Source organism: Lynx canadensis, chromosome A3 (assembly GCF_007474595.2).
Source record: "Lynx canadensis isolate LIC74 chromosome A3, mLynCan4.pri.v2, whole genome shotgun sequence".
Lineage (NCBI taxonomy): Eukaryota > Metazoa > Chordata > Mammalia > Carnivora > Felidae > Lynx > Lynx canadensis.
In genome coordinates, this window is record NC_044305.1 from 3948836 (window position 1) to 3962207 (window position 13372).

At 55.3% G+C, this 13372-nt stretch overlaps 1 protein-coding gene across 5 annotated transcripts in view; it reads right to left on the reverse strand.

Annotated features, from left to right (window-relative positions):
- Positions 1–13372, reverse strand: part of ZNF831 (zinc finger protein 831) — a 91895-nt gene that overhangs the window by 51240 nt on the left and 27283 nt on the right. For 4 of the 5 annotated variants that reach the window (XR_003967518.1, XM_030309280.1, XM_030309281.1 and 1 more), the window contains exons 2-3: positions 9640–13314; positions 8451–8590 (exon numbers count right to left, since the gene is read on the reverse strand). Coding sequence is in view for 4 of the 5 variants with exons in the window: in XM_030309280.1 (XP_030165140.1) it covers positions 8451–8590; positions 9640–13278 (3779 nt within the window). In the remaining variant the exon portion in view is untranslated. The remainder of the gene's footprint in view (positions 1–8450; positions 8591–9639; positions 13315–13372) is intronic. The other variant, XM_032592553.1, reaches the window with a different exon arrangement.

Genomic DNA, 13372 nt, shown 5'->3' on the forward strand with positions numbered 1-13372 from the left:
ATTTGTCCACTATGATGCAAATACCATTCTGCCTTGGATATCTTAGCTTCACAGTGAGTCTTCAAGTCAGGCGGTGTAGTCCTGACAGTGTGGTGCTGCCTCAAAACAGACAGACGAACACACAGTACTGAAACAATTACACGTCCACGTGCAAAGATAAGAGATTTCCCCTGTCTGTCACATGACACAGAAGAATTAGGTGAAAATGGGCGGCAGGCTTGAGTGTTAAACCTGAAAGTAGAAAACATTAGAAGAAAACGTAGGAGAAAAACCTCTGTGGTCATGGATTAGGCAAAGATTTTTGTAGCGATGACACCAAAAGCATAATCCAGAAAGAATGGTAGGTGGACTTCATCAAAATTAAAAATATATGCTCTTCGAGAGACACTGTTCAGAGAGTTAAAAAAAAAAAAAAAAGGGGGGGGGTGCGCCTGGGTGGCTCAGTCGGTTTTAAGTGTCCGACCTCAGCTCAGGTCATGATCTCACAGTTTGTGAGTTCGAGCCCCACATCGGGCTCTGTGCTAACAGCATGGAGCCTGGAGCCTGGAGCCTGCTTCCCGATTCAGTGTCTCCTCCTCTCTCTGCCCCTCCCATGCTCGTGCTCTGTCTCTCAATAATAAATAAATGTCAAAAAAATTAAAAAAAAAAAACAACAAGGCACAGACTGGAAGAAAATATTTACAAGTCACATATCTGATGCAGGACTTACAACCAGAATATGTAAAGAATTCTCAAAACTCAACAATAAGAAAACAACCCATTTTTATGATGGCCAAAGGACTCGGACAGATACTTCACCGAAGAAGAAACATGGAAGACAAGCCCGTGAAAAGATGCTCGATGTCTTAGTCAGGAGGGAAGTGCAAATTCCAGCTTGCGAGACGCCGCCACGCATCTGGTAAACCGACTGAAGTGAAAAACAGGGCCACACGAAGGGTCGGCAAGGTCGTGGAAACACGGGAAGTTTGACGTGGCTAGTGAGAGCGTGAAATAATGCGGCCGCTTCGGAAAATGTTTTGGCAGTTTACCATGAATCACACATCTCCCGTATGAGCTAGACAGTCCACTCTTCGCTATCACTCAAGGGAATGTAAAGTGTACATCCATACAGGTAAGAGTCTGTTCCTTTGACTTTTTTCTTCTTTGTCTGTTCATTTCGGGGGGGGGGGGGGGGGGGGGGGGGGGTGATGGTGAAACAGGTGCAGGGGATAAAGAGCACTCTCACCCTGATGAGCACCGAGTAACGTATAAAGTGGGGAACCAGTAGATTGTATACCTGAAACTAATATAACACGGTGTTAGTTATACTTGAACAACAACAAAAATAACCGGCTCAAAATTTTAAAAAGTGAAGTATATATATCCACAAAGACCTGCGTATGGGTATTTATAGTTTTTATGTGTCACAGCCTCAAACTGAAACAAACCATGAATGTCTACCGACAAGGAAATGTATCAACTGTGACATATCCACTGGATGGCTTAGTACGTAGGGATAAGAAGGAACGAATTGATACACATGACGTGGATGAACCTCAAAATCATCGTGCTGAGTGAAAAAAAAGTCAGCCCCCCCCCCCCCCCCCCCCCCCCCACACACAAAAGAGCATATATTGTGTGATTCTGTTCCTATAAAATTTTAGAAGAAGGGAACTACTCCATGGTTCCAGAAAGCACATCAGGGGCTGTCTGGGGAGGGGAGGGTGGCCGGAGGGAAGACGCATGGAAATTTGAGGGATTTTTGACACATTCATTATTCTGATTGTGTTGTTAGGTTTCACAGGTGTATACACACATCAAAACTTATTAAATTTTACACTTTAAATATGCATAACATTGAAATTCAATATATCTTAATAGAGCTTAAAAAAATAACTTAGGGGGTTGAGAAAATTCATAAAATTTTAAAGACAGCATCTAGATTTTCACACAGAAAGACGAGGTTATTGAAAACAGAGGTTAAGGGGCACCTGGGTGGCTCAGTCGGCTGAGCATCTGACTTCGGCTCAGGTCATGATCTCACAGTTCGTGAGTTCGAGCCCCGCGTCGGGCTCCGTGCTGACAGCTCAGAGCCTAGAGCCTGCTTCGGATTCTGTGTCTCCCTCTCTCTCTGCCCCTCCCCCACTCATGCTCTGTCTCTCTGTCAAAAATAAATAAAAATTAAAAAAAAAGAAAAGAAAAGAAAACAGAGGTTAAGACACGTAAAAGAGAAGATCTAAGATACGTTATTTCAGGGTTCCAGAAAGAGAAGACAGAGAACAGGGTAGAGACAATGTTTGAAGAATGAAGGCAGAGAATTTTCTAGGTAGACATCAATCCACAAATCACAAAAGCCCAAGGGACTCCTAATGGAATAAATAATAGTAACATATACCTTTATACATCAAAGTAAAACAGTGGAACACCAAAGATTAAAAGAAGATCTTAAAAGTAGCCAGAGATAAGAGACCAGAGAGGAGTACACGAATAGCTGACTTCTCCGCCACAAAATGGAAGCCAAAAAACAGTGCATGAGATCTCTGATGTACGGAGAGCAAATGACTGTCAACCTAAGGTTGTACACCCAGAAAAAACAGTTTTCAACAAGGATGAAATACATGTACTTTCAGATTAATGAGAACTGAGATTTTTCTGCTCTAAAGGAAGTTTTCAGAAATATGTTTCAGACAGAAGAACGGTCCCAGAAGATCTGATATGTGAGAATGAAGGGGCAAGACGTTTGCAATTATGTGGGCAAAACATATATAAATGGGCTTTTAAAAGACAGAGAATAGATGTGGGAAAACATCTGCAGTGTGTGTAATGGCAAAGCACACGTACAAACCTAGGATATAGACAGAATTCTACAGTCTGGATGCGCGAAGCATAAAAGTAAGTTAATAACAAACATCGGTAGGAATATGGGAGCAGAGCCAACCTTCACTTACACCTGGAGGAAATGTAAATTGACACACCCACTCTGGAGAGTGATTCAGTGATAACGCGTGAAGTTGAAAATGTGATTACCTTATAACCCAACAATTCCACTTTGGGGTGTATTCTTGGAAAACTTCTTGCGTTGTGCTTAAGGAGGCATGCATACACATTCATTCGCTGCAAAGTTAGCAAAAAAAAAAAAAAAAAAATTTGGAAACCATTTAAATGCCCACAAATAGGGGAACGGACAATAAAATGAGTCATACTCGTGCAAGGGAGCACGCTACAGCACTTACAATGAATGAATTTGGTCCAACATGGCTGGATCTTCAAAAACACAACACTGAGTTATAAAGCGAACTGAAGAATGATGAATTCGGTATGATGTTTATACACACCCCCAAGGGGCGCTTGGGTGGCTCAGTCAGTTAAGCATCTGACTTCAGCTCAGGTCATGGTCTTGTAGTTCATGAGTTCGAGCCCCGGGTCGGGCTCTGTGCTGACAGCTCGGAGCCTGGAGCCTGCTTCCGATTCTGTGTCTCCCTCTCTCTCTGCCCCTCCCCCGCTCATGCTCTGTCTCTGCCTCAGAAATAAACATTAAAAAAATTTTTTTAAATAGACATTAAAAAAATATAAAGACACAAAACAATCGCATATATTATTAGTGTATACACCGATTTGTAAAGTATGAAGACACAGATCGAAACAATCAGTGCCAAATATGTAAACCTACGTAATTATCTTGTTTTGTTTCATTTTACATAATATATAGTATACAAACTAATATTTTATTTTTTAGAGGCTCAGAAACAAATATGACAAAATATTAATATTTGTTAATTCTGGATCATTACCTAGCAGTCTGTTATATATTTTTCTGAACTTTTCTGCATTTTCAAATGTTTTCAAAAAAAAAAAAAAAAAAAGGAGGAAAAGAGAACAGATACTCTGCGACACGAATTCCACCATTTGCTGTGACTTAGGGCCAATGGGGAATCCCTGCTACAGTGTTTCGTTTTCTGGTGAAACGTAAGACAACTGAAGTAAAATGGGAGTGTGAATGAGAAAACAGACCCCTTTCCTGAGAACCTGCGAGCGAACGAACGACAGACATTCACGTACACCCACGTACGTGAGCGGGTAGACACGTACATCCACGGATGCATACGTGCATATACACGGTCATACACATGTGGCTGGACAGACAAATGGACAGGTGGACGGTGTGGAATAATGACCCCACCCTAAAAGATGCCCATATGCTAATCCCCCAGAGCTGTGACTAGGTTACCTTCCATGGTAAAAGGGAATTTTTAAGGGCACAGACCCCATGATGACGAGGACGTCCTGGATTAGCCAGGTAAACCCAGCCTAACCACGTGAGTCCTTAACAATGAAAGAGAGGCAGAAGGTCAGAGAAATGAAGCTGGACAGGAAGGAGCAGGTGCCTGAAGGGTGAAAAGGGACCCAGCCCGCCCTTGCCGGTTCAGGACACACACGAGGGGCCACCAGCCACGGGGCAAAATTCTGCCAACAACGCAAATGAGTAGGAAGCCCATTCTCCATGGGAGCCTCCAGAAGGAACGCAGCCCTGCTGGCACCTTGATCTTGTCAGGTGACCCCTTAATGAGCTCTGACCTACAGAACTTTGAAATAATACACTGGGGTTGTTTAAAAACGCATCTACGTTAAACTGGTGGTTTGTTACAGCAGCAACAGTGATAGACGGTAGCCAGGCAGGTGGGTAGGTAGACAGCCCAAGCAACCCTTCATCAAATTAGTTTTTCCGTTTGGTTATCTGCAAAGTAAGTGTATGCAAATCCTATGTTACTATTAACTTCTGTTACAAATTCGCCCTAAGTTACTATGCGAGAGATGGACGGATTTCAACACACTGAAGACAAAACATGAGCTCTGTGCATGGCTTCCAGAACAGTGAGCTGAAGCACCTCTAGGCACCACCTTTCAGCATTTTCCCCGCACCAGCACTGAGGGCGAGCGCCGATCCATGTCTCTGAAGCTGGACCAAATACGAAAGAGAAGCAGCACATTTCTCCAAAAAGCTCTATCATCTAACTATGCCACCCACCACCAGAAAATGGATTGAGTTTGACAACTCACGCGAGTCAAACGAATTGGTCGTCTCTTTTATCAAACCTTTGCAGGCCAAGTGCCATTGAACCGGTGGCTTCATAAGAAACTGCCTTTAGAAGGAACTTTCTTAGAAGGCCAGCATCATATTCCCCTCCGAACACCTCCCCAGACATGTGTGTCCTTCACTAAGAGGACCATTCATCATGAATGATCTGATGCAAGGCACTGGGTCAGAAAACTCAACTGGTTGCAACTCTAATTCCATTAGCTGGGTGAGCCGGGGAAAGCTGGGCCTGGCAAACACAGCCTGGGGTGATCCTGTAGGTCACGCCTTTGTGTAATCCTCTTCTCCTGAGGATTTGCTGATGCAATTAAAGTTTCTAATCAAAAGGTAGATTATCCTGGGTGGGCCTGACCTAATCAGGCAAGCCCTTCCGAAGCTCTAGAAGTCAGAGACAAGGCACCAGAGGCACATTCTGTCTCCACTGCTGGTCTTTAAGAAACAAGCTACCACAAGGGGCACCTGGGTGGCTGAGCCAGTTAAGCATCTCTTAGTTTCAGCTCAGGTCATGATCTCACGGTTTGTGAGTTCGAGCCCCGCATCGGGCTCTGTGCCGACAGTGCGGAGCCTGCTTGGGATTCTCTCTCTCCCTCTCTCTCTGCCCCTCCCCAACTCACACGGTATTTCTCTCAGACAAATAAACAAACTTTAAAAAAAAAAAAAAAGCAGCAGGAAGCTACCACGAATTCTATGCCTCAAAAAAAAGAATTCTGCCAACAGGCTGTGAAGGCAATGAAACCAGATGACGGGAGGGGGGACCACCGAAGTACAGAGGTCGAGGAGGTCCCACTGTGATAGCGAGGTCTTGCCTGAGAGGAGGGGGAGCCAGCTATGTGAACAGCCACAGGTGAGCTCTGCAGGAGGAGGTGGGGGGGGGGGTGGTCTGCAAGTGCCAAGCCCCGAAGCTGACATGAACTCAGGACAGCTGTAAGCCAAAAAAGGCACAAACGACAAATGAATCACGGTTGCCCAATAAATGCTCAATGGACATAAAAATTTCAGTGGCCCCATTCTCACTTCACCCAGTCAGGGGCTCCGGGACAGAGCTGCCCAGTCTGAATTCAGACCCCTCCTGGTTCTACACTGGGGCCAATGCCCCCTCGCCTTGCCACCCACGGGCTCTTGCCGAGAAGCTCGCTGGCTGGGGAGGCGGTCTTCTGCCCCCCCCCCACCAGGCCGCACGTTAAGCCCAAGGTTTACAAACTCGAACGTCACACGACAGGGAGAGGTGGGGCCTGAGCAAGCTGGGGAGCACGGGCGCTGCCCACGAGGCGGTCACTCTCAGCTCCCGCCAGCCGCTGCCATGCAAGAAGGAGGGCCTGGCGTCCCCAGGGCTTCAGATGTTTCAAGACAGGCTGGAAATCCAGATTTTTCTGTGAACTCTCCTGGTATTTATCTGGCTACTAAGAGCCAAGACTTTTAGATACGGTCAGGCCTCACAAGATTCCCACACGGGCCATGTGCGGCCCAGGAGGTGCTGGCACACCTCTCCGGGCCTCCCAGGGCGTGGGCCTGGCACCAGCAGCCGCGCTGGGAAGGGTTCCCGCACGGCCTCCACCTGCGGCACCCGGCACCCGGCAGGTACACGGTGCTGAGCTGTTGCACTGGGTGGGGTCCCGGGAGGCGGGAGTGGCTAACAGGCACGCACGCTCGGCCCTCTCCCCACGACTCCTGGGCCCGTGACCTGACACCCAGAAACAGCTTGGCGGCTGTCACTCCGTGTAACCTAGCGCTCCTTCCAGGTCAGTCCAACGTGGGAGATACCGCTGGAGGGACGAGGCCACGTGCCAGTGTCCCTGTGCTCCCAGAATCCACGGGCAGCTACTCTTCGGTCTGGCTAGCGTTCATTCGGTCTGAAAAGGGCACCCAAATATTCCCCGAGGGAGCCATCCCTCCCCCACTCTGCACGGTTCAGGGGTGCGGGGTAGGGCCGGATGTCCCCGTGACACAGAGCAATCCTTCTTTCGTTTGGCAACGAACAGGTGGGCTGAAACGTGGCTTGGGGCAACACTAGCACGGCTCCTCCAAGAGTGCTCCCTGGGCCGGCACCCTTAGCATCACCTGGGAGCCCGTGGGAAGCGCCAGCTCAGGCCCCAGACCGGAGGACTGTGACTCAGCATCACAAGAAAACCCAGAAAACTCCAGGTGAGTGTCAGGCCCACCGCAGGGTGCGGAGTGCGGAGCAACCGGGCTCTGGGGGAAGACTTGCTGATTCACATCTGGGTCCGTGAGGCCACATCTGGCCACCTGATCTGTCTGCGCCTCGGGCTCCTCGGGAGGAAAATGGGGCGGGGTCATTACACGGCACCCGGGGCACAGCAAGCCCTCAGCCGTGTCAGCCCTGGACACGCGGGCCTGGCAGACAGCTGAGCCGGGGCCCCCTCTCCAGGCACGTCCAGAGGACGTGTCTTCTCCAGCCGCCGAGGTTCTGAGGAGCTGCAGGGAAGAATTCGGACCCTGCCCGGCCTCTTGAAGAGTATCTCGGGTTTGGGTCAAATACTGACAATGGGGGCAGAAGGTGGGAGCCTTCCAGGGAGGGGAGAATAGGGGGCCAAGACGTGGCGGGGGATTTGGGAAAGCAGCCGGGACCTGGGTTCGGAGTGTGAATTTGAGAATGGGAGAGGGGGAGGAGGCTCAAAGTCACCGTGAGCGGGACAGGAGGCCATGGGAAAAATCAGACAACAGCTTCTCGGGTGGCACGGAGGGGCTGGGGCCTGGCTAAAGAGGGGCCTTTCCCCCTTGCCCACAGTGGTTAGAGGGTTTGGAGCAAAGGGGCGAGACCATCAAAGAACGGTGTGATGAAAGACTGTATTAGTAAAAAACCTGTGCGTCCCATTTGCTGTCAGGAGATGCTGTGTGTGCACACACACCACAGGGAAAAGTCTGGAAGGGAGCGCCCCACGCACTAGTGGCATTACCCCGAGCACGAGGACTAGGATGCTTTATCATCTCCTCTTTGCTCGTCTGTATTTCCCAATTTTTCTGCAAAGGACACGCAACGCTTGCATAAATAAAAAAAGCAATAAAAGCTATAAATAATTAATACACTCTCTCCTCAGGACTTAAGCCAGTGGATGTGTTTTCAACTCAGTTATTTCAAATATTTATTGGACTCCTGGCCTTGGAGTGTTTGGCCCTCCAAAGAAACACACGATCCGATCGGGGGTAGGGGGGCTGTGCAGATGGGCTGATGGAGAACCAACTGATTCCTTTACCCACGGACCTCCAGACCCTCACTCCCACACACAAGCCCTTCCTCTGGAGCACACGGACAGCTCTGGAACCCCGCGAAGGTCCTCCCGGGAGTCAGTGGAACCGCCCCTTGTAGCTCCAGATACGCTGGGCACGTGTGAGACGGACAGTGGGTCACACACCCTACCTTCTGGCGCGGACGCTCAGCCTCTTCTGTTTGCCACTCCCCCGAAACAGCTTTGCCTTCCTCCAAGGCGGTCCTTTCTTCCACTCAGGCTCAGACACCCGCTCCTGGGACACCATCCCTGAGGCCACTGGGCAGAAGAGCTGAAAATACCCGGCACGTTGGCATCATACTGCTGAGAGCCCTACAGTGCTAACTGGGGGCGCAGGCGACACCGTGGCCAGCCCTGCCCCCACCCCCAACTCCATCCATCTCTCTAGGAGCCCCTGCATCCCGTGCCTAATTGCCCGGCGGAGGCAGGCAGGCCAAACTGGGTCTTGGACCCAGCACATTCTTTGTTAATCGCCATTCTCGGGATCAAGAGCCCTGTGGCGGGGGCTCTGGAGTCCAGGCACTGTTCGGCACGGCTACACCAGAGCCGAGGCTCCGGGATACTCTCCGGCTGCCCTGGCCCAAGATATCTCAGAGCAGGACATAACCCAGACATGTGGACGCGCTCTTAAGTTGAGGCCACACACCTACCACTTAGGTTAACAGGTGGACACTCTGCAGCACTCAGCCCCCTTCCCTTTTAGCCACTGCTCCCAGGAAACTCAGACGCAAGTTGAATCCGATCGTAGTAATTGTTTCCTCAGTCCCCAGTACGGTAACTCTTTTTTTTTTTTTTTTAAGTAATCTCTACATCCAATGTGGGGCTTAAACTCACAGCCCCAAGATCGAGAGTCACATGCTCTACCGCCTGAACCAGCCAGGCACCCCAACAACTCTCTCCTTTTAAGAGATGGGGTTTCACCTGGAATCTATCTCTCGGTAAGAGTTTCTGGTTTATAATCTTAGGTTACCCAGAGAACTCTCTCCTCGGCAGGGTTTCATTTCACTTTTTGCTGCTGTTACCAGGAAGCTCAGAGTAAAATTTAAGGTCTAGTGATGAAAAGTATCTCATCCAGGGTCCTGGGTGCAGTAATTCTTTCCCTTGACATTTCTGTTTGCATGAGTCTGTTTTCTTTTGTGTTGCACGTTCAGCCCTTGTCCTATCTTGCCCCGTATGTGACAGCTCAGCCTCCTCTGGGAGCAGACGGCAGGTGTTACGAGGCCGGCTTCCCGCTCCCTCTCCTTCACTACAAGTGCCGCCTGCCAAGCACGCTCCCCCAGCCCCAGGGCCCTGGGCAAGGGGGTGGGGGGGGGGTGTTACCTTTGCTGTCCGCACCTGCCCTCCTTCTCCCAGGGCCGTCCTCGTCCGTCCTCCCACCGCCGCCCTGCTCAGGGGCGGGGCATCTGGACCCTCGTCCCGGGTGCTGCCACCGAGGAAGTGCAGAGCCAAGTAGACAGAGGCGGTCGTTTCCTTCTGCTCTGTGGGCAGAGGCAGGCTTCGGCTCAGGCAACACCACGTGAGGCGGGGCTCAGCCCTCAAGGATGGGAAGGGGCCCTGGGCCCTGGTGCTCCGCAGGGTTTCTGAGTGGGTACACGAGGCCAGCTGGGGCCAGCCCGGGGACGCGGGGGCCGTGAGGAAGCAGCAGCAGGAACTGAGCCCGGCCAGAGGCCCTGAGGGGGGGTTTTCCGGGGCATTCTCGGGAGGTCCGCCCAACTCCCTGCCGAGGGCACAGGGACTCAGGACACTCCCAGAGGGCCTGGCCCCCACTGAAGTGCTACCCACACAGAGGTGTCGGGGCTCAGGGGTCCCACTCTTCTGGGTGGCACACGCTGGGGTGGGCAGGAAGGAGGTCGTCTCCCTGGAGGCACCGGAGGATGAGCCAGGGGACGGCCCTGCTGCTGGGGTGTCGGCATCCAAGTCTGGCTTCTCCTCTCCCTGCACCCCCTTTCTCCTGCCCCAGTGCCCGGACCAGCCGGGATCCTCCTCGAAGATGTCTGCTCCACCGGAGGCCAAGCCTGTGGCTGGGCAGGGCGGCAGGCGGGTCCCCAGCCCTGGCCCAACAACGGAGGGCTGTTCCTCCGGCCACCTTCTCCTGCAGAGAGGGTCCTGGCCTCGTCTGGGACCCTGGGCGGTGGGAGGTGGGGGGCAGGCCTCACCCTGAGGCAGCCTGAGCAGGTACTTGGGGGGAAAGGCAGTGTCTGCCGGGGCAGTGAGGACGCCGGGGGCCTGGGGCTGCGTGGCCAGCTGGGGGTGACGTCCAGGGGACACAGCTGCAGGACACGGGTCCTGCAGGACCTGCCTCAGGGCCACAGATGGAACAGCAGAGGAGACGCCACAAACTTCCGACGGCTTTGCTGGCTCCCCAGCCCTGCCCCCCGCCACGCCATCAGCACCCCCGCGCGGCTCTCCCAGCTTGTCCCCGGGATCCCCGTCCTGGTTCTGAGATGGCGGGGAGGTGGCCTGCGCGGGGCCACTCGGGGTCTCTCCTTCTGCTCCCACGGGCTCTGGCGGCTCCTGGCAGCTCAGCTTCTCGACCTTCAGCTTCTTTCTCTCCGATGGGAGCTTGTCCTCTGAAGGCTGGGGCTCCCCGGTGCCCCCGCTGGGTTGCCTCGACACCGCTGGGGCCTGCTGGCAGGTCTCCTTGCCGCCCCCACCACGGGTGCCTCCTTCCAGGTTAGGGTCTGCCGAAACCGGCACGGGAGCCTCTAGGGTACCTCCCTTGAGGGGACCAGGTGCTACGGGCCGCTGAGTCCCCAGCTCCAGCCTCCCATTTGGAGGAAGCAGAGGGCTCTTGCTGCCCGAACAGGGGGGTTCTCTGCAGCTGAGGGTGGAGGGTAAGGTGGCCCCGTTCACCCTGGGCTGGTCCCTGCCTCCTGCTCTGGCCGCCGTCTCCCCCTCCGTGGCTGGATCCATCACCGGCAAGCCCTCCTGGGCCAGCGGACGTCCCCAAGGCCCCGGCTGGGTCCCCACAGACACATCTCCACGGACAGGGGTCCGCCCGCCCTGCGATGGGGCGGTGCCCTCGTCCCCTGCTACCTCTTCCTGGAGAGGACGGCCTAGCTCTGTCCCACTCCCCACCGTCCCCTCCCGTGCCTTCTTGCCTCCGTGGTAGCTGGTTTTCATTTTCTGGTAGATTCTCTTGAATGTCTCTTTCCCATACACCTGCCACTTGTCCTGGGAGAACATCTTCAGCGGCCTCTGGCCGCACTTCTTCCCGGCTGCTCCGCCCCTGCTGGCCGCCCCCTCCCCCGCAGCCGCTCTGCTTCCATCCAGGTCCTCTGTGGGGGCCGGGCCGTCTCCGGTGAGGGGACACGGCGGGTCCTCCACGGCCGCCTGTCTGACCAGGGCCCGGGGGTGACCGCCGGGGACGTCCGCCGGCCGGGCAGGGGCGGGCCTGGGGCTCAGAGGCTTCTGCCTCCGGGCACCGGCGTCCCGCGGGTCCGGCGGCTCCTGCCACGTTCCCGTGCCCTCGACGAAGGGCAGCGAGTTGCTCCTGGTGATGGGCACGCACGCCACGGTGGAGGAGAGCTGGGTGGGGACGGAGTGGAAGAAGACCGGGCGCGCCTCGTCGGGGGGTGTGAAGGTAGAGCGGGCCGGGCCCAGGGCGGCGGGCTTCCTCCGGCCGGAGGGCAGCGCCCGGATGTCGAAGTGGAAGGAGTCCTTGTAGGTGTAGGGCATGGGCAGGTCGATGCTGCCCTGCTTGCACAGGACCGTCTTACGGGGCCGCACGTTGTCCAGCTGGGAGTCGTCCACCACGGCCTGGTTGTGAGAGATGAGCCAGGCGATGCGCTGTTCCAGCTGCCGCTCCAGCCGCGGGCCCGGGGCCGCCCCCCCCTCCGACAGGCCACGCAGGGGGCTGCCGGGGGCCGGCGGCTGCTCCGCGCTGTCCGAGCGGGACAGGTAGCCCGAGTCCGTGCTCTCACACTTCCTCAGCCGGCCCGCCGAGGCCCTGACGTCCCGGGCTTTCTCCGAGGACGGCGCCGCCTGCTGCCGCGGGGCGCACGGCGGGCCGGCGGTCGGGGACGGCTGCTCTGGCGACTTCCGCCTCGGCTGGGCGCCGCCGGCCAGGGTGCGCGCGGGGGAGGCCGCGTGGGCAGAGTCCACGGGGGTCTCTCTGTCGGCTGGTGCGGACCCCGGACGGGGAACGGCTTCCAACTTCAGACCCGGGGTCTTAGTGACAGAAGACGGGTGCGTGGCTGGCACCGGGCAGCGCCCGGCACCCTGGGCGCCTGGAGAGAGGGGCCTCCCGGATCGGCTCTGGCTCCAGCCGTCCCCTGCGCCCGCTGCCCTGGAGCTCTCTCCGGCCCCGTCCCCCTCCTCCGGGAGGCTGCCGCCCCCTCCCTCAGACTCCGAAGACAGCCGGGAGTGGTTGAGGTGCGTCTGGGTGCGCCTGTGCTTGTACAGGTTGCTCTGGGTCTTAAAGGCGATGCCGCAGGTGGCACACGGGAAGGGCCTCTCGCCCGTGTGGGACCGGATGTGCTTCTCCAGAACGCTGGGCTTCAGGCAGTCGCGGCCACAGTGTGGGCAGAGGTACTTGCCGGCGTTCCGTACCTTCCCCGGGCTGCCCAGCGTGGGCCCCAGGCCCGGCGACAGGACGGGCAGCGTGCCCACGATGTTCACGGTGAGGGTCGGGGCTGCCGGCTTCCCCGCCTGGGCGGGGCCGGGGCCTTCGGGCTGCGGCAGGGGGCTGAGGATAAAGGGTCCGCCGCCCCCATCCAGGCTGCCCGTCACCAGGGGGGCTCGTGGCTGGAGGCCCCCCGGGGGCCCCGTGTGGTACAGCGGGATGGGCAGGGCCTTCAGGAACACGGCGGGGGCCAGACCCTGCTCCGGTGACAGAATGACGGGGCCCAGGGTCAGGTGAGGCGAGACCTGCCCACCTGAGGCTCCTGGGCGTCCAGGGGCAGGAGCCGGCTGGTCCCGGGCAGGCGAGGCAGGGCGAGTGAGTTCTGGCACCTCCATCCTGCATCATCCGGGTGGCCCAGGATGCCTGGCGACCTGTGGGCAACAACCAAACTTTACCACGGTCCCTCTCTCCTCTGATCGTGCAGTAAAC